At 55.9% G+C, this 20,774-nt stretch overlaps 1 protein-coding gene across 2 annotated transcripts in view; it reads right to left on the bottom strand.

Moving 5' to 3' along the window:
• Nucleotides 1–7,787: 7,787 nt before the first annotated feature.
• The window catches only part of HIVEP3 (HIVEP zinc finger 3), a 130,907-nt gene continuing 117,920 nt past the window's right edge, over nt 7,788–20,774 (bottom strand). The window contains exons 6-8 of one of the 2 annotated variants that reach the window (XM_081226341.1): nt 16,109–16,195; nt 10,886–11,784; nt 7,788–9,764 (exon numbers count right to left, since the gene is read on the bottom strand). In XM_081226341.1, coding sequence (XP_081082467.1) covers nt 8,952–9,764; nt 10,886–11,784; nt 16,109–16,195 — 1,799 coding nt within the window. In that variant the 3' untranslated portion in view covers nt 7,788–8,951. The remainder of the gene's footprint in view (nt 9,765–10,885; nt 11,785–16,108; nt 16,196–20,774) is intronic. The other variant, XM_081226342.1, reaches the window with a different exon arrangement.

Raw genomic sequence — 20,774 nt, 5'->3', positions numbered from 1 at the left:
GGCAGAGCCAGGCAGGTGAACTTGGGCCTGGGGTAGAGGAGGGGTGGGCGGAGTGGTGCAGGTGCCTCTGCTGAGGATTCAGGAATCCTGGCCTTGGCCTTGGGCCAAGCTCTTCCAGGCTCCGGACATCAGTTTTTTCATCTCTAAAAAGGGGAGGTTAGGGCTTCCCTGGTGGCGCAGTGATTGGGAGTCCGCCTGCTGATGCAGGGGACGCGGGTTCGTGCCCCGGTCCGGGAAGATCCCACATGCCGCGGAGCGGCTGGGCCCATGAGCCATGGCTGCTGGGCCTGCGCGTCTGGAGCCTGTGCTCCGCAACGGGAGAGGCCACAACAGTGAGAGGCCCGCGTACCACAAAAAAAAAAAAAAAAAGGGGGAGGTTAGTAGCTGGGTCTCCCTAAAGTGGCTGATGCTATGACAAGATTGGGGGATATGTCCACTGGGGTCCCCCAACCCAGGTTTGAGGACTACTAGGTAGAAAAGAGGCCCAGGTTCTCTTTCCATAGGAAACCAACCACTCCTGAATGTGGGGGCCTGGTTTTAAGTCTCTGCCCTGCCCCTTACCACTGTGACCTTGGGAGCAGTGTCACCCGTCTGAGCCCCTGTCTTCCTCCTTTGCAAGGTGATGAGGTGATAAGTCTGTCCGTGGACCAGGAGCTCCTGAGCAGTTGGCCGTGATGAGCCTCATGCAGTGTAGCCCCTTCTGCTCCCTCCTCAGCCGTCCCCTGTCCTCGCCTGACTCTTCCTGCTTCCTGTTTCTCTCTGCTCAAGCCCATCTCAGACTGGCCTGCCTTCTGAGCCCACCCTGCCGGCAACGGTCTGTCCCTGGGAGTCTCTAGGACCGAATGTGACCTCCGGGTCCTGAGCCCAGAGAGCGTCCAGGCCTAGAGTGAGGGTCCCCTGAGTGAGGGTCCAAGGGGGAGCAGCAAGGCTTGGCTCAGGCCTCAGCAGCAACAGGCAGCAGTCCAAGCCTTCCTGAGGCTCTGGGTCAGGTGTAACCCGGGTTGGTGGCCCTGCCACTTGCCAGGGTATGATCTTGGGCTCTCTTCTTCTATGAAGTGGGGATATGTGCCCCAACCTGCCTCGCTCCAAAAGGGAAACTGCTTCGTGAACTCCAGAGCGGCCGTGGGAGGCCTGGTGTGAGTGACTGGTGGGCCTTGGGCCCTGCAGCTTGCTGGGGAGTCTGGTTCTTCAGAGAATTCACATCCACTTTCCACGCTCTCAAGCACTGGATTCCCAGCCCCGGGGTCTGCTAGTCATCCTTGTACCTGCAGCTTCAGACACGGGGATCCACGTGGCTACCAGATGGCACTGCTGAGCAGCCAGGCAGCTGCCGGGAAGAAGCTCTGGCCAGGGCCCGCCTGGTCCCACTGGTGCCTGGGCAGAAGGAGGTGGAGAGTCTGAGATCCAGGGCTCCCCTTGGGGTCAGAGCGCAGGCTGGAGAGCAGAGGGAGGAACTTGGGGTCCTCGGAGGCGCTGCATTGGAGCTGGACTAGAGTCAGTCCTCACACTGCCTCTGACTAGCCCTGCACCTTTGGCTGGTGGGGGCCTCTTGGAACTTCTGTTTTCTTCTGGAGAAATGGGGACAGTAACTCTCACCTCCCTGGGTTGTTGTGAGGACTACAAACAGGGCTTGTAAATGCTGAACACAGGGCCTGGCTGATACTATGCTCTTCTTCTTCTGGGCCTGCTTGGGATTCCACTTTCCCACTGGTCTCGACTGAGACCTGGGCTCTCCCCAAGGACTTGCTCCCAGGCAGCTGCTCCTCGCCTTCCACATCCCATGATTCCAATGCCAGGTGCCATCTTCGCTTCCAGGCCTCCTTCCACGCCATTATTTTTTTCACTCCCTGTAAAAACCCAGCACCTTTTTGTTTTGTTTTTTTTTGTTTTTGTTTTTTTTGCAGTCTCTCCCGTTGCGGAGCACAGGCTCCGGACGCGCAGGCTCAGCGGCCATGGCTCACGGGCCTAGCCGCTCCGCGGCATGTGGGATCCTCCCGGACCGGGGCACGAACCCGTGTCCCCTGCATTGGCAGGCGGACTCTCAACCACTGTGCCACCAGGGAAGCCCAACCAGCACCTTTGAGGCCAGTGCCATCAGGCCCTGCCCCTCCCCTGTCCCATTGCTGACATCTGCTCAGCTCTTAGGCACTTCTGACACTACGTCCTAGCCTCGTGTGATTGTCATTAGTGCTGTATTCATATATTCCTCGTCTCTTCCGCTAGGCACAGCCATGTGACTCGTTTTGGCTGATGAAATGTGAAAGGAGGAATGTTTGTTCCCAGGTAGAGCATTTAGTTGTCCATGCAACGTTTCACAGCTGTCTCCTTTTTTCTGCCTCTGAGGTCATGGGAGCACGGGATAAAGCCTCCATCAGCCTAGGTCTCCAAGTGATGAGGACGAGTACAATTCTGCGGCTGACCCACATCAGACATATAGCAGAAGGGAAAACCTCAACTTTCATTGTTTTCAGCTCCTGAGCTTCTAGGTTGCTTGTTTCTGCAGCGTGACCGCCCCATGCTGATTGATGTAGCCTGGCTCACAGCTCAGGTCTCCAGCCCAGCCCTGCAATCATCAGAGATGACTGCACAGGCCACTTGCACGACCCACTTGGCATCCTGGATACTCACTTCCCAGCTTCTTCATCTCCAGTCGTGTCCTCTTTCCTTCCAGCTCAGCACCCACACCTGTGGTCCACACCACCCTCATCCACAACTGTCCTGCCTCTGGAAAAACGAGCTAAGACAATTCCCAGCCTTTTCTTCTCTGTTCTCATCCAAATCCCCAGTCACTTGACCACTGGACTTGCTCTGTGGAAGCCACCCCTGTTTGCTTCCTTCCGAGCCCGTGACTTCAGGGCTCCATAACGTCACCTCTTCATTGGCCAATTCTCTTACCTCCCATACCCCACTCCTTCTGTCCCGTGGCCAGGCAAACCACCCCCCCCCCCCCGCCCCGGAATGAATCTACCTGGCCACTTTCTCCACACTCACAGCGTGGCCTCTGAGCACTGCTGGACAAACCACACATTGAGCAGGAGTGGTGCCACACCGGCCTTCTGTTTCCCTGGCCGGCTTTCTCCCACTCCCCTCAAAGGCCATTCACACCTTCTCAAGTCTCCAATCTTCCCCGACCTGCAGCTTCCTCCTCCCCTCTCAGCAGGTGACCTTACTCCATTGCACAGAGAAAATGTCCTCAACTTCTGTCACTGACATCGCTTGCGCCTCTTCCCTTGGGTCAGACTGGGAGAGGTGTCTGCATCTCCTTCTAATCAAGCAGGCTGGGGTTTCACCATCTCCTTCCCACACTCAATGTCTTTCTTTCCTGGACCCCATACATCCCTCCAGCTGCTGCCCCAGCTGTCCCCTGCCCTCCACCGCAGGCTCCTGGGAGGGTGTCTGGATCTGCTGTCCCCACTGCCCCCTTCTCCTCACTCCCCAGCCACCACCCCCGGCCTCCACCATTCATTCAACACTCGGCAGTGTCTACCAAGGGCCTCCCGTGGGCCAGTCGCTGGGCTAGGCCAACTTTTCCCTAAGTCAGCAATGATCTCCCTGCTGCTGAAACAAGCAGGCCCTCTTAGGTTCTTAGTGCTGAGCTTGTGGGCGGCATTTTACCCTGAGGACCTCTCTTGATAGTCCATCTACCTCTTCCTCTGCTCCTTCTCCTGGACTCCCCCCACCCCTGCCAATCCCCCACACCTGCTGCCACGCCCCCCCACCATCCCCCCACCCCGCCCCCACCCCCACCATCCCCCACCCCCACCCCCCACTCCCGGACCCTCAGGAGTTTTCCAGGAAAGGTCTTCAGATGACTCAGACTCACTCTGGACTAGAGCTTTGCTCTCTCCCACAGCAGCAATTATGGCCACTGCAATTGAGTAATTCATGATGTCATTATTTGCTTAAGGATGGCCTCTCCTGTTAGAATGTAAGCTCTTTGAGGGCAGAACAATCTGTTTTGCCCACTGTTCTATCCGATGATTAGTCCCTCACTGGCTCTCAGCAAGTCATTGTTGAATACAAAAGGTGGGGACCTATACCTGTCTTCTTCATCTCTGTAACCCCAGCACCCTGTGCAAGGTCCGCTCAGAGGATATTTGTTGAAGGATACTATGTTCAAGGTTCTGTTAGCCATGCTGTATACACTGTCTCAATTAATCCTCACAACAACCCTCCACTTTACAGATTAGGAAACAGAGCCCAGAGAGGTTGTGTAACTCGCCCAGTGTCACACAGGCAGTAAATAGCTGTGTCATGATCAGTTTCCAGGTCTTACCTTGTAGTGAGCTGAATGGTGACCCCTCAAAATTAAGTGTGACTGATATAGCCTGGCTCACAGCTATATCTTAACCCCTGGAACCTGTGAGTATGACCTTATTTAGATCAAGATGCGATCATACTGAATTAGGGTGGGCCCCAAACCCAATGACGAGTATCCTTAGAAGAGACACACAGAGAAGGCAGCAAGACGAAGGCAGAGGCAGAGATGAGAGTGATGCGGCTACAAACCAAAGGCCAAAGATCGCCTGCAGCCACCAGAAGCTAGGAGGGAGGCATAAAATGGATTCTCCTCCAGAGCCTCCAGAAGGAACTAACACCTTGACTTCAGACTTCTGGCCTCCAGAAATGTGAGAGAATAACTTTCTGCTGTTTTAAGCCACTTAGTTTGTTAATTTGTTACGGCAGCCCTAGGAAATGAATATAGACCCCAAACCACGTGGCAATGTACCTGTGCCTCCTACCAAGCCTGGAAGGGAGGGGCCCCTTGAATCCCAGGCTGTGTGACTGTGGCCTGCTCACTTGCCTTCTCTGGGCCTGATTCTCTGTAGCAAAAGAAGCACTTGGGACTCCAAGGGTCCCTCCATTCTTTAACCCTAAGAAAAACCATGAGCCAGGCAAGCAAGCCTCTGTTGGGATTTTCAAATTTATTCCAACGTGCTGTTTTTTTTAAAAAATATCCTCAGGCTGAACACTCAGCCAGAACTGTAATAAAGGCAATTATTATACTTGTAAAAACTTCTCATTCACAGTACAGATGTAATTTACAACAAAGTTCACACACATCAATACTGAGCAGTGTTTTGCTTTTGTACATCAGACTCTGTGCTTTAGACCTGCAGGATTTTTTGTTGAGATTTTTTTTTCTTTTGCACTGATATATACCATACCAACATTGCAAGATGCAAGTGGAGAAACTGGGGTTTAAATAAAATTACAGGCAAAACTACCCCATCCCAGTGCGGTTGCTGTACATATCTACAGTACGATTTTTGGAATGTATTGCCATATAAGAACATAGAAACTCTCTACAGACAATTTCACATACAGAATACATACACCTTTTAGAAAAAAAAAGGCAAATTTTTATCTTACAGAGAGCGTGTATCTTACATTTGCCTATACGTTTCTTTTTTCGGTTTCTTTTTTCTTCCTTTTTTAACACTAGGTTTAGTAAAGTGATCATAAGTGCCGAAGCGGTTTTCCAATGGAAAGCGGACGGGATTCGCGATGCAGAAGCAGAATTGGTGGAACAGGTCTTTAGGAACTTTCTCCCCTTGGTCAGTGCTGCGGATCTGTCTCCATGGATGGCTGCCCAGGGAGGACTTTTGCTTTAAAGAAGATTTGCCTGGAGAAAGGACTAGAGAGCAATTCAGCTCTGTTATCTTGCTTGCTCCTATTCAAAAGGGCCGGGTGAGGATGGAGCATGAGTTAGAGGGGTCCGGAAACTAATTCTTTCAGACTTTTTCGAGGAGGGACTGCTGGGTCTGGAAGTTGGAGTTGATGGAGGAGGGAGAGTGGGAAGTTCACTGCTGTCAGCCTCCTGGAGGGTTGCAGTGGTCGGGGCTTTGGCGTGGGGAGGGGGAGTAGGCTTGTAAAAAGGCGCCTTGGAGAGGAGCAAGGTTAGTACCCAAAATGGCCCTGAGCTTGCTGAGGGTGAAGGGCATCCCGGAGGGTAGCCCTGGGGGGCAGGTGGCTTGGACTCCCCAAGGCAAGGGCTGGCTCTGAAACCTTGGCAAGTTGGCCCACACCCCCCAACCCTGCCGACACCCGAGGACCACAGCAGGCCTGTACCAAGGAACGGCCATCCGGCACATTTCAGCAGAGCACATGACAGGTGTCCATGCCAACAAATCAGCACTGCTTTCTCTACCGTGTCCCTTAACAGGGACAACAGGGTCACAGGCAAGCTGTAAATGTGCAAGTGGTTGGGAGCAGGGCAGTGGGTCCTGGGGTGCGGGGTGGGAGAGAGTGCGGAGTGAGAGTCTTTTCTACATTATGAGGGTGGGCGTGTGGGCTGGGAGCTCTGTGCTTGGGGGAGCCAGACGAGAGGCTGGCAGAGGGGCTTAGAGCCATGCTCAGTGACACACGGCCAGGGCTGGTGGCATCAATTCCATTTCTCTGGGCACCTGTGTGGGGCAGTAGCCCTTTGGCCAGATTGCTTGCACAGTGTGTCTCTGTCATTGAGAAATGGCTCTCCAGTGATTCCCGGCCCCCATCCCCTCTGCCTGTGCCTGTGAGCCCCAGTGGCCGTGAGGACTCTCCCCTGCTGGCCACACCGGCCATATGACTAGGCCTCCAGAAAGGAAACCTTGGCAGCTGGGCTGTCTGAATACAGGGGGGAATGGCACCCAGGAGAGCTGGGGCGCAGGGCTTGGGGGAGGGGCCCGGCCACCCCCAAGGTCACAGGCTAGTCTAGCAGAGCCCAGTCTGATACTTTGTAGGTCTGGGGCTGGAAGATCTGGCCCAGGAATACTTCAAGCCTGGGCTGAAGCAATGCCCTTTATCCAGCTCCCAGGCCTCAGTGCTTGAAGTCTCCAGTCCTTGGGCAGCCCCCTGGGGTGGGGCCGGAAGGTAATGATGAGGAAAGCCCTGGCCTCTGGCCTAGGCTGTGACTGTGGCTCAGGCTCCTTCCCACCTCCTGCCAGACCTGACCAGTGCCTGTACAGCCAAGGCTGTTGGCCTTCTTCCAGGGGGGCCGGGAGCCCCAGACTCTGGGTCAGACAGCCAGGAAGTGCTGGCTAACCCCACCCCCTGTACCCTGGAGCCCAGCAGACCCCCAGGTAGGCCCTTCCCTATTGTCCCCTTTTTGTCTTAGCCAAAGGGAAATGAACTAGGTGGTCTGGCTGGAGGCTGACCTGTGACTGGTTTGTCCTGGCAGCAGAGGCCAAGCAGGGAAAGGTCCTGAACGGGCAGAAGAGGGAATTATGCCGGAGGGCGGGGAGCTCACAGATGTGCCCCAGCCCTACGCACCTTATGGTGTCCTGTCTAAACAACAGCTCAGGAGCCCCTTATGGCCACACGATTCATGCAGCCTGCCTGAGGAATGGGGACTGGCCAAGGAGGTCTCTGCTCTGCAGCATTAGCACCTAGCCTGGCTGGGCCATGACCGTGGTCCCTGTGCTTTCTCCCCCTGGTAGAAACTAAAGAAAATGATTTCTGGATGTTGTGGAAAACCCCACCCATCCCAGGGCTGGGTAAACATGCTAGAGTTCAAGTTCCATATTTCAACTTGGGATTTTAATTTCTAGTCTTTTTTTTTTTTTTTTTTTTTAACAAAGCAGGCTTTTGCACCAGGTAACACAGGGCAGCTTCGTAAAGGAGGAGATGGGGATGAGGAAAGAGGCACTAGCTATTACTGATTGCTTTGGAGAAGAATTCAAATGACCTTGGACAACAGGAGGCTGGGCGAAATATCAAACACCATTGTCTTTCCAGGTTTATATATATATATATTTAATTTTATTTTTTAAAAGAGATTTAAGCCAACCAATAGGAGGCCTGGGCAGTTCCCACCAGTCATGGTTTTGGGTACTTCCTGGGGGCAGTGGAGGCCTGACGGTGTGTGGGAGGGGGACAGGGGGACCAGTCCTGCTGCAAAGTGGTCCAGAAATGAGTCCTTGCAAACTTCCAGTGCTCAGCACTGGAAAAGCCCAGCCATGGAGGAAATAGGGCCCTTTGTACCCCAGGGACCAAATGTAAAATGAAGCCCAAGCCTGGCCTCAGGAATGGCAAGGCAACGCACCTTGGATCTTGACCCCCAGGGGTTGGGCCCTGTCACTTCAGCCTTGTGGGTAGTTTCTAGAACAAGGACGGCAGCCAGTGGCTGGGACCCTGAGAGCAAGGCCGAGGTCAGGTGCTCAGGAACCAGGAGATGGATGGTCAGGAACTCCTTTCCCAGCCCAGAGGGTGAGGGTGCGGTGAGGAGCAGAGTTGCTGGGCCGGGGGGCAGGGGGATTTGTCTACCGGTCAAGTGCCAGGATGGGATCGTGACACAGACCACCTGGACGTCTGGGAGTCCTGGGGAACCAACCAGCTCCTACCTTCCTACCCGTTCCAAATATTTTGTGTTGAAGTCCTAGGAGAAAGAAAGTCGGAGTTTTCTGGGCCTGCCCGTGGAGTCTCCCTGCCTGTCCCTCTGCCTCAGGCTGCTGGCCCTTCTGCTGGCAGCCGGGGGAGGCCACTAGCTGGGGTGGGATAAAGCAGCAATAAATAGGAACCATAAACAACTGTACATAGGAGTGCTTGCTTTTACATTTAATTATATATATTTTTAAAGTTTCTTTTTTTCTCTCTCTCTGCTTCAGTGCATTCCCCTTTCTCTTAGCAACTGACCGCCTCTTGCCAGCCTTGGGGGGTGGCTGCTGACCACAGTGGCCCAAGGTGAAGCCCCACCTAAATATTCACAGCCTCAAATACCTCGTGGGGTTTTTAAATGTTTGTGTGTGTGTGTGTTGTTTGTATCTTTTCAAGCAACAAAAGGTCACAGAAAAAGGCACAGGTAACTGCATACATGGTGGGAAGATAAGACAGACGGGGGCTGAGCAGAAGCTTCTTGGACAGAACAACAGATGGGACAGGGAGCCCGTGACAGCAAGATGATTCGAGGAAGTCGGCTGGAAACGTCTGTTGTCAAACACCGGAAGCCAGATGCTGAAGCGGTCGGGGAGAGGCTAAGTGCTCCGGGGCCCCCGGTCCTCGGGCTGGTGTGGAGGTGCCCCGGGCCCCCCACTTCCCGAGGGCTCGGGGGAGCCCTGACTGGTCCTGGGTTCCCCGGAGAGGTTCCTCCTCCGGGCTGGGAAGCGAGCGGAGGCCTCGGCCAGGCAGCCCACGGAACTGCTGCGGTCCAGCGGCGGGGTGGCGGAGGCCGAGGGGTTGGCCAGCGCACGTGGTGACTCCAGGCGGGGGCTCCGGGACCCTGCCCGGCGGCCCTGGGGTGGCCGGGGCGAGGCCTCGGGTGGGGTGCGGGGACTGTGCGTGGGCACGGGCTCTGCGGGCACCTCGGCTGCGCGGGGCTCCCAGTCGGGAGGTCTGCCCAGGCGCCTGCTCGTCCTCCCCCTCTCCTTGGGGTGGTCCCTGGCCTCCAGCTCCGAGGAGAGTGTGAATTTGGAGACCTTAGCCACGGGGGACACGGAGGCCGACGAGCTCTCGGTGGGACTCCAGCGGGCTCTCTCCTGGGCCTCCCGGGCCCCCGTCAGGTCGCTGCCACCCCCTGAGAAGCCGCTGACCCAGGCCGTGCTGGGCCCGGGGAGCAGGGTGGGGTGGGCCCCCGGCCGGGCCTGTACCATCTGGATCCCGCCGATGGGAATCAGGGGGCACGGGGCGCGGGTCAAGTGCTGGGAGTGCAGAGGCAGGTGGCTGAAGATGTTCTCCTCTGTCCGGGCCGGGGTGTGGCCGTGGAAGTCATGGGGGGTGGAGAAGGGTCGGGAGAAGAGAGGATGAGCAGGGCCAGGTGAACAGGAGGGACTTGGCGACTCGGCCTTCTGCTGGGGTCAGAAAATAAGACAGAGTAAGGCGAGGATGATGTGCTGGGCACATGGAGACCCCAAGGCCTAGAGTGAGGAGGGGACTCGCTGAGATCACAGAGCAAGTCCTGGCTGAGCTGGCCCAGAACCGAGTCCCAAGCCCTGTCTACGGTGTTGCCCTGTGGGGGTGCCCTCGCTGGAATGGTGACCATGGGTACACTCAGGACATGGTCCCCTGCCTCCAGTCAGCTTGTCTGTCTTCTGAGGATGGGGCTGCCTGGTTGGCCCCTATGCACCTGGCCCTCTGTCTTGGTTCTGCGGTTTCTCTTGTTCCTCAAATGGTACTGAGCCAACTTAACCCTAGAATATGAGTTCCCACTCCAGGCTCTTGGCCTTCTCCCACCTCCAGGAATTTTCACACGACCCCAAAATTAAAAATCAAGTTAAGATCCCTAGATCTTGTTCCCCCTGTAGCTTGAATCTCTGCTGGTGGTGAGCAGCGGTGTTGGGTTATGACAATCTGGTGACAGAAAAGGTGTTGAGAGGGGAAAGGTAAGTGGACGGTGATAACGATGTCAGCGCTGGCGATCATGACAGCGGTGGTGATGGTGATACTGTGGCAACCGTGATGAAGCTGATGGGGTGGCTGGAGCGTAATGATGGCAGATGGCAGTGGTGATGTGACAGTGACAGTGCTGATGGCGTGACAGGGATGGCGTTGGCTGCAGTGACTCTGAGGGTGCTGGTGGCAGTCATGCTGGAGATGTGATGATTTGGGTTGAGCTCTGCCATCTGCTCAAAGAATATGTGGAAATGGGGATGGGGATGGGGGTGCGGAGGGAGCAGGCACAAGTATTTACACTCACATCCAAGGCCACACAGCTCATAAGTGGCAGAACCTGGTTTTAATCCTGGGTAGTCCAGCTCCAGAGTCCATGCTCTGCTGCTTCGGACACTAGACTAACTGGTTTCAGGCACCCAGCACAGTGCCTGGCATAGGAGGTGCCCAGTACACGTCTTCTTGGTGACCGCTGAGCTGGCAGGGGTGTAGCTCCAGGTCTGAGGCCTCAGGGAGGTGTGAGCTTACAGCCCCCGACCTGCCAGCGAGAAGCGGCCCAGCCACCCCGGAGACGGGAACTCACCCACGTGGAGGTGCAGGTCTCCGCTGGGCTTCTGCCGAGAAGCTTGTGAGGTAGAGGCGCAGGTGGGTAGAGAGCCCTTGGGGCCAGCCCTGAGCCTGGGCCGCGCTCGCCCACCGAGGGGCTGCCTGGCCCCACCAAGGCCCACTTCCGTGGCAGCGCTGACCGTGGCGGTGACTCAGCCTGGCCTGGAGACCATCTCCTCGTGGGCGAGTGTCTGTGCGGGCCTGGGTCTGTGGTGCCCTCACATTCGGGGGGCAGTTCCCTACCCAGGGGGTTGGGGGTGAGAGGAGACAGCTCGAGTCTCGGAGACCCACGGGGGAGAGGGCCCGTCTGGGGGCCAGGTGGGCTCGGGGCCGAGGCCAGTGGCTCTCGGGCCGGTGAATGTCGCTGGGGAGGCGAGTCGCTTTTGGTTAGTGAGTGTTTTGGGGCGAGTGGTGGGCGGCTGCCTGCTTCTTTGCTCGGGGACCATGGCCTTCTTGGGGACACGGCCTTGGAGCTCAGGGCCGAGCCTGTGTCCTTCTCCATGGGGCCCGGTGGGGCCGGTCCCAGCCGGGGGAGGCACAGGATGCTTTGGCTGGACATGGAGCAGCTGCCGGCTGCCAAGCGCTCGGCTTCTGAGACTGAGCTGCTCCTGGTGGCCTGGTTGCCAGAGGTGGCATGTGGGGGCTGGGGGCCCTGAACAGGTGAGGAGTCTGCCGGCAGCGTGGCTGGCGGGCCGGGCGGGGGTGCCTCCGAGGACGGTCCTGATGGCTCGTCCTGGCTCTCTTCCTCGTCCTCATCCTCATCTTCGTCCAGGTCCGAGTCTGAGTCCGAGTCGTCCAGGTCTGAAAACTGGTGCTCCGCCACGGCCTCTGTGCCCTCTCGCCCTTCCGAGTCCTGGAACGGGTCATCGCTTGTTCCTGAGGGGCAGACACAGGAGACCCGAGGTCAGAGCCAGCCCCAGGTTGCTCTGCTCTAAGCCCCAGAGTCCCAGTCTGCAAACTGGGCCTGACGGCCACGGCAGTGGCACAAGATCGTTGACAGGATGGGAACGCTTTGTAAATAACCACAGCAAAAATTACCTTCTATCTACCATGTGCCAGGTTCAGTTCTAGGGCCTGCATGTGTTAATGCACTTAGTCCTCAAATAATTCCGCCGGGTTGGCACTATTCTTATCTTCACGTTACAGATGGGGAACCAAGGTGAGAGAGTTGAAGTCACTTGTCCAGGTAAGGTAAGTAGTAGGGCTGGGATTGAACCATAGCAAACAAGATAGGTCTTTTCTTTGTTTTTTTTTTTTTTTTCATTAGTATTTCAGTGCTGGCTCCACCATGAGCAAGTTAAGTCACCCTGTTGTGCCTCAGTCTCCCCTTCTGTCAAATGAACTTGACAGTCTCACCTCACAGGGTTTGCTAGGCGGAGGAAACACACTCCTGACACACAGCAAGGACTCATATAATTATAGTCACTCTTAATACATCCATGAAGAAATCTATTACTCTGGGACACAGCAGCCTTGCTGGCCAGTCCAGCAGCACTGGGCATGGTCTGTATACATACACGTCTGCCACTGTGGCTAGGCTGCTGCTGGCTGATACAATGGTCTCTGGCAGGTGGCAGGCCCTGGCCTCTCTGGGGGTTTGGCTAAGCTGGCCTCAGGCTGGCTGCAGAGCAGGGCCTCATCCCAGCCACTCATATCCAGAGAAGGTACTGTCTTTGCAGAACCCCTGGTGCTCCCAGCTGGGGGGTAATGGAGCTCTGAAATACCAGCCTCCTGGTCTGGCTTTTGGTGGGGCAGCTTGACCAGCTGGGTCACCGCTAACAGGACACAGGCCTAGTTTGGGGATCTATGAAATCGGCAGCAATCAGGACTCCAGGGGGAGCTCTGCTAACATCTAGCCCACCTGGCAGGCTCCTGAGGGTTTGGGTCCTGCTGGCCCAACACTAAGCTCATGTCAGTACACACTCAACTAAGGACCAAGAGAGCTGGACACACAGCTGACTCAGGCCACTGGTGCAACCAGGCTTCTGGACCCCACCATGCAGAGCTGCCCTCGGGGTAGAAAGCCCAGCACCTGTGCTTTCAAACAGCTCAACACACAGCAGTAAGATGCATGCAATGGATGACAGTCAGCATTCAAGAGGATGTAGGTCCAAAACTATGGGGTGGAGCTGGAGCTGGCAGGTGAAGGGAGGCCCACGGGGCCAAGGGCATGGCCTCCTGGCAGCCAGGAGCAGAACAGTGAGAGTGGGGAAGGGACTGGGGATTGGTAAAGGAGTAGAGATGGCGAGGGGGTGCAAAACATCACTAAGTTTTGCCCCACGCATTTACTTTCCCGCCTAAGACTTTAGCGGGGGGGGGGGGGCCCGGAGCTCACCTCGCCTCACCTCTCATTTACATGCGGAGAAATACAGGCCCAGAGCAGGCAAGTGCTTCCCCAAGATCACCCAGAGAGTTCAGGACTAAGGTTTACAACCCTTGCATTATGACACTGCCAGTTTAAAAATGTTTTTATGCATTGAGAAGCAGGAAATGGTCTGGGTTTGAACCTTAGTTCCACCCCTTCCTTGCTGTATAATGTTGAATAATTTAGTTTTTCTCTCTGTATTCAGTTTCCTTGTCTGTAAAATGTGAGTAAGACTAATAAAAGCCGCCTCATGAAGCTGTTGGGAGGATTGTGAGGGTCTGACACCTAGTAAGTACCCAATAAACCTTAGCTATTCTCATCCCAAGTACCTCACAACCTCAGCAGACAGGAAGCAATGAGAGCATCTCATCTTGCAGTTCAAGGTCAGAGGGGTGGTGCTACTAGTCAGAGTCAGGACCAGCGGCTCCTGATATTCACCAGGAAGGATCCTAATGTCCCTTTTTACAGATGAGGAAGTTGAGGGGCAGAGAGGGCCGGTGGCCTGCCCCAGGCACCCAGCAGGAGTGATGGAAGCCAAGGGTCCCTTGCCCAGCACAGGGTTCGCAAAGCCCCCCACATCTGGACTCGCTCAGGGCTCTATGGGATGCCCCAGCCGGACGGCCCATTCCCAACGCCCCTCACTGTCAAGGCTCCACAGAGCTCCGCCTTTCTGTGGCCTGGGACCGGAGGAATGAAGCTCGCTGGGGCGCCGAGGGGGTCCGGCCACACGGTGGCGCTGGTGCTCAACCTCCTCAACCTCAGGGGCGGGGCTGCGGCGCCCGCCCGGCCGCCCGTAGGCAATCTTTCCTAAGCTGTGCTCCCAACCGTCACTTCGCGACTAACAGACAAGCTCCTCCCCGAGCCTTCCTCATCGCAGGAAGTGGCAACTCCGTCCTTCCAGTTTCTTAGGCCATAAACCTCGGAGTCATCCTTGGCTGTTTTTTTCCCTCATGCTTCCCCGCCCCACTACGTCAGCAAACCCCTTCGGCTCTACTTGCGGAATGTATCCAGAATCCGACCACGTCTCCCCACCTCCCGCGGCCCACCCAAGTCCAACACGTGCTCAGCCTGGATCACTGCCTCCAGCCGCGCCCCCTACCGGCCATCCTCTGCATACAGAGTCAGGGAACGGCAGAGGGCGTGGCTCCACCAGGCGGACTAGCCACGGCTCTCTCAGACTTAATCTCCCCCTCCCACCCCCGCCCGACTCTGGCCCTCAGGGGCTCTGTTCCTGCTGTTCCCTTTGCAGGGAGAGCACTTCTCCAGGCGCCACTTGGCTTTCTGACACCTCGCCTCATGTTCTCTGTTCACACCACCGAACAGAGAGGCCACTCCCCAAGCTTCCCAGCCCCTCACGGATGTTTTGCTTCATGCTCATCACCCTTGCCCTATTCCACATTTGTTCATTGCCCAGCTCCCCTCTAGAATGCAGGCTTCCCGAGTACAGGAACTATGTTTTATTCATTGCAGAATCTCTAGCACCTAGAACAGGTCTTAGGACAGGTCTGGTGTTCAGTAATTATTTCTGGAATGAATGCATTGATTTCATCCTCAAATAAGGTCATCCTTTTTAGCCTCATTGGGAAAATGAAGCTGGGAGAGGGGCAGGGACAGCTCAGGGTCCCTCAGTGGACCCCCGGTGCAGTGCTCGTCGGAACGCCCGCCTCCCACCCAGGGAGGGCTCTGGGCTTGGGTGCAGCTGCCCCATCCAGCCCACCAGGCACTGCAGCCAGCGTTTCTGTCTGACTTCGGGCAACTGCCTTTACCTGTTTGAGCTTTACTAAATGTCTTCAACTGAAAACGGGGCAACACAAGTTTCTACCACAGTTACGGGGACTCAGTGAGACATCTGTAAATGGCCTGATGTGCTTTTTTGATAAGAATGGTAACCCCACATCCTCATTTTTGGGGGTACAGCCCCAAGTTCACTGTGTTCTGTTCAATAAAGGTGATTTATTTCACCTAAAAGGAAATGTGACCTAACTCTTTTGTAAGGTTGTAGATACATTCCCAAATCAGAAAAACAAAAACAAACGAGACACAGACACACACACGTCTCCTTGTCACACTGTAATTCTTGATTCTGATTTTAGGGAATCCGGTCAAAGGTTTGCCCAGTGCAGGAGGAATACCTCTGGCCGCTCATCTACCTGCCGAAAAAGCCCCTTTGGCCTCCTCCCTGGATGCTGAGGCTGCACAGGGCGCAGCCACACACACTGCCTTGTCTTCTCAGAAACTGGCTCTAATGTGGCTCTCATCTTGCTAACGGGGGACTGAGGTCAGGGTGCGGTGCTGGGATAGGGGATGGGATTGGGAGGTGACATGGGGCTGTCAGGTCTGACAACCTCTAGCTCTAAAAGGCCCGGGCGTCAGGCTCATGCCCAGAGTGTGTAAGTGTGAGTGTGGGTGTGTACCTCACAGCGTCATCGTGAGAATTTGCCAAGATAATCATGGCACGTGTCTAGAGCATGCCTGACACAGAGTGGGTGCTCAATCAATGTTGACTGTAATTACTCATGTGTTAATATATTCACCATACATTCACTGAGCACCCACGGGGTGCCGGGCGCTCCACCTGCCTGGCAGACCTTAATGCACCACAGCTACGGCTCCTAGCATGCACTGTAAAAGTCTAGGGGGTGGGGGCGGTCATCCTGTGAATTTAACCTCTGTCTCCCTGCAGTTGGGAAAACTAGAGGAGAGGGCACAGAAGGGGGAGAGGAGGAGGCGGAGCAGAGAGGAGGACAGAAAGCAAGGGGAGGGCAAGGGGGGCAGGAGGAGAAGGGGAGATGGAGAGGAGGGAGAAGGGGGAGGCGGGAGCTGGCCATTCATTACCTTCTTCGGCTTCCAGCTCCTCCAGCACCCCCGTCTCTTGGCACTTTTTGCTGTGGGCCTTCGACTTCATATGCTTAGTCAGATTCCCTGGAAAGGAATGAGAACAGACTCAGGGTCGGCTGGAGGGCAGGGGCCCAGGGCGGCGCCTGGCTGGCAGGTGCTGGGACGTCCCTCTGCCCAGGTGCTCAGGTGGGATGTGCAGCCACAGACCCCGTGCAGGATGGCACTGAGGAGCTGGGGGGAGGGTGGGGGAGGGGTGTGAGGGGACAAAGGGTAGAATGAAGAAGTGAGATGCTGATTAAAAAGACAAACCAAAAAGAAATTAAAAGACAAGTCATGTGTAATAAGTTTTTCCTGCCTTTGATTTAACTCTGGGCCCAGGAGCTGGTGACACTCATCAAACAGGATTCCGGGCCATCTCAAATACTGGGATGAGATCAGGGTTCCCATTAACCCAGCATGGGGGATGGGTACTGAGGATGCCCTTCCAGCTGAGGACACCGTTAGGGCAGCCCACAGGGCAGCATCTTAGGGTTTGGGAAGAAGAACCAGGACAAAGTTACTGTTAGAAATGGAGAGAGGGCAGAGGGCGTAGAGAAATCTGCTAGACCCGGACCTGGGAGCCACAAGGCTGGGGCCCAAGTCCTGACTTCCTTAGAGAGTCATGTCCCCTTCCCGGGCCTCCAAGGTCACTGCCGTGCAGACACAGCCGGGGGTGGTGGTGAGTGCAGCGAAGGCCGAACTAAGGCTCTGCCCCTCCCCAAGCCTATGAAGCCCTCGGTGTGTGGCTGACTCTGTCCCCAGTGGGCTGAAGAGCAGAGGTGGCCGCTCTGTGGGAATCAGGGGAAAGACAGCGACACCAATTCTCCCCCATGTGCGCACAGCACTTCACAGGCCACGAAGCCCTGTGGGCAGGCTTGCTCTTTGAAGGCGCAGCAGAGGGCCTCCAGCCTGCCCCAGAAGGATGCAGGCCAGATGCCTCAGGATGCTCCTTTGGGCTCAGCAATCACCTCCAAACTGTGATGTGCTCGCTGTTGCTCTGTAGGTTGCTGCATTTCCATATGGTAGTTCATACAATAAATTGTAAATTCCTTGAGTCAGGTGTTCTGTCTCACTAATCTTATCAGTTAGCAAGTTTGAGCAGATAGATGGAAGAGAGAAGAATGGACTCCAAGAAGAGACACATAGAGAGATGGATGGATGGATGGATGGATGGATGATGGATGGATGGATGGATAAGTGGGTAAGAGGAAATATGGAGTGATGAACAGGATGAGTGGGAAGGAGCTGGCCAGAAGGATGGGATACTGGATGAGTAGATAAGCAGATGGATAGACAGATGGAGGATAAAAATAAATGGAAGGATAGATGGAAAATGGATCAATAAACATATGAGAGGATGGAGAATGGGAGAGGAGGAGACACGGGTGAGCGGGAGAATAGCTGGCTGGATGCAGCACACACAAATGCATGGGAGGACAAACAGACAGGAAGATAAAAGAATGGGCAAGTGAATGGAAGGATGGATTGGTGGGAGGGCAAATGGGAGAGGTGGAGGAACAGATGAGAAAATAAATGGGAAGATAAATGGATAGGAAGACAAACTATTCGGATGAGAGGATGGGAGAAATGGATAAACAGGAGGATAGATGGGTAGATAGATGGGTGAATAGGGAGAGAGGGCCCATGGATGAACCGAAGGGTGCTTCTTAATCATTCTGAGAATTTTAAGGGACCTTAGGGTTTTGCTGAGAGGGTAAAGGGAACCTTAAGCTGAGATCGCCTGAGGTGTGCAGGTCTAGGGCAGCAAGGATGGAGAGAAGCTCTTTCTTTCCTTCCCTTGGTCCTAGGCTGTGACTCCATCCTTCCCAAGTCAGATCTTCTTCCGTTAACTAGACGGAAACCTGGATCTTCTACTCGTGGCCAAATGGAGAGCAGAGCCATAACTTCCAGTCATTCCAGGGCCGGAGGGTCCCCAACATTCCCCGTCCAACATCGTGGGCCTCTGCCCTCACTGTTGTGAGCAGGCAAAGCCTGAGCAGGACGTCAAGGGGGTGGGAAAGGCAGCTGGGGTCTTCCAAGGGCCAGAGAAACTGAATATCCTCTGAGGTTCTGAGACCAGCCCGCCACCCCCTGACTATCCCAGACCCCAGGGGACTATGCACACTGCTCACTCTGGCTATGGCATTATTGTTGTACCTGTTCTGCCTGGAAGGTTCGAGTCTCTACTCAACTAAGTTAGATGCTGAGCACACAACGGGTGCGTAATAACCACGAGTGGGAAATGCTCTTCTCATCACAGAAGCAAAGTATTGGAAGGGATCTCACAGACCATGTAATCCACGCCCACCAGGCCCGGGGTCTTCCTGCTTCTGTTCTAACTCCCGGCCCTGGTGCTGATGATGCCATTAGACGAGATTATCAGGTGACGGGATGCCATGGGAGGGATGCTCCCATTCACCAACACGGCGAACCAACCAGTCAAAGCCACACTGCAAGCTAGTGCACAGCCCCGCGTGGAACCAGGTCTCAGGACTCCAGAGACCTTGCTTGCTCCACTCTGGCAGAACAGAACCAGCACGTGTAGGAGCTTGATGGCCTTGGGTTTGAGTCTGGGCTCTTCCACCTGTTAGCTGCGTGCTCTTGGGCAAGTTTCGTAACCTTCTGAGCCCCAGTTTCTGCAACTGTAAAGTAATACCTACCTCTCGGGGATGCTGGGAGGAGCTGATGAGGAAACATGTAGAGTGACAGTGGAGTGTGCCTGGCAGACAGCAGATGCCCACCACGTGGAGCCTCCTTCCTTCCCATACTGTGTGCCCCACCCCCCCACCAAGTAATCACTCTTTTTTGAGCACCCAGGGGACTCTGCCACAGTCACGGGGGTGTGGAGGAGAGAGATGCTGAGATGATGCTCGTGTTGTAGCTGGCTTTACCAGTCAGTCTGGGCTCAGGAACCCCCAGGAGAAGGCACCGGGCAGGCCCTGGACGCCAGCTTCTCCTCTGCCCCTGCCCAGGGAGGAGGTGGGAGTCTGAGTGGCTGCCCAGATAGGCCACGGGGTTACAGGACCGGATGTGCAGCCCTGAGCATTATCCGGCGCCCGCTTTTGGTTTCCCCTCCGTGGGCCTACCTCCCCCTCTGTGAATTGAGGGAGGTGTACCAAATGACCTCAGGTGTCTTTCTTTGGCCTGGACACCATTTCCTTGTCAAGGGTCAGAGCCTGGGCTTGCCAAGCAGAGTTCACAGCTTCTCACCGTCGTCCCAGCGCCCCCCACCAAAACCCCGACAATCCTGGAATGAAGGAGGAAAGGCAATTGGATGGAAAAGGATGGGTGTCTGGAACAGAGGTGGACCCTCCACTGAGGGCATCAGCCAGTGACCCTGTCTGCCCCATTCAGCTTTGGGCTTTGACCAACCACCCTCCCTCGGTCCCTGAGGCCTGCCCCAAACTGCCAGCTCTGTCCCGAAGCGATCGGTGCAACGGCCTGTACCCAGCACAGCCACTCTGCTGGCCACTGGGAACCTTCTGAGAAGATGACATGGGACCCCAGGCCCCCACAGGGACATCCCAGCGGGCCTTTTCTGGCCGCACCCACCGAGACAACCCCTTGCTAGCGCCCAGGGGCCGGAGCTGCTGCCACGATGTCTAACACAGAGACGGAGACACAGACAGGCAGACAGAGACAGACAGGAAGGGCTCCCGGGCTGGGTGCAGCCAGGTGGTGGTGACGGAGGGCCCTGAGGACCACCTGACCCAGCCTCATCTCTCGTGCAGCCTGGCTGGGCCCGAGCCCGAGGATGAGGGGAGGGAGGAGATGGAAGCAGCTGTATGGAGGCAGGAGCCCTGAGAGGAGGGGACCTTTGGCACCCGGGCTGGTGGCTGAAGGGTCCATGACTCCAGGGAGAAACAGGAGTGTCAGTGTCCTGCGGCTTCCCTCGCTCCCCGCCTTGTTCAGAGAGAGCCTCAAGAGGGAGCTGGCTCTGCTTCCACCTGCCACCACCCTTACCGGCCCCCCTCTAAGTCCCAGAGGTTGACATTCCATGATTTCGGGTGCGTTCACTGCTCCGGCTCTGGAAGGTGTCATCTTCCAGAAGCCTCTAGGAGCATTTGCAGAGGGCTTAGCCCTTCCCTCATCACAGGGTGAGAGCAAACCCTCCTGGGCGGGGCCTTCAGGGCTCCACCCCAGGCTCCACCCCCAGGGCACTCAGAAGGCCTGCAGACCCTCCCCTCAGGTTAGGAGCTCTGGACCCTCCAGGGCTGTGTGCCGGCTCAGAGGGACCCGGGGAGGGACGGCAGATAGCTTGGCATGTGGCTTCCAATGCAGGAATCTCCTGGAAAAGGGGTGTTCCTGCCAGGGACCCAGGCCTCTCTCAGACCTGACAGAAAAAGACCAGGCCTTTCCTCTCAATAAAGCCAGAGGGAATTGAATAGGGATTGCTCTGGGAGACTGCTCTGGCTGGGAACTCAGCCCCACGGGTCCTTCCAGTCTCATGTGGCAGGATGACGGTTCTCCACGGTGGTGGGCAGCTCTTCATGGCCCTGGGCTGGGAGGCACTCTCAGGACTGGGCACTTCATGCTGAGAACAGAATGGTGTGGTCCCCTGGACACACCCTGGGAATAGGGCCAGCAGTTGTGATCCACTCTGGAGGCCACCTGGTTGGCCACC

Source organism: Mesoplodon bidens (genome assembly GCF_964165515.1).
Source record: "Mesoplodon bidens genome assembly, chromosome: 2".
Lineage (NCBI taxonomy): Eukaryota > Metazoa > Chordata > Mammalia > Artiodactyla > Ziphiidae > Mesoplodon > Mesoplodon bidens.
This window is presented reverse-complemented; position numbering and strand designations above follow the sequence as displayed.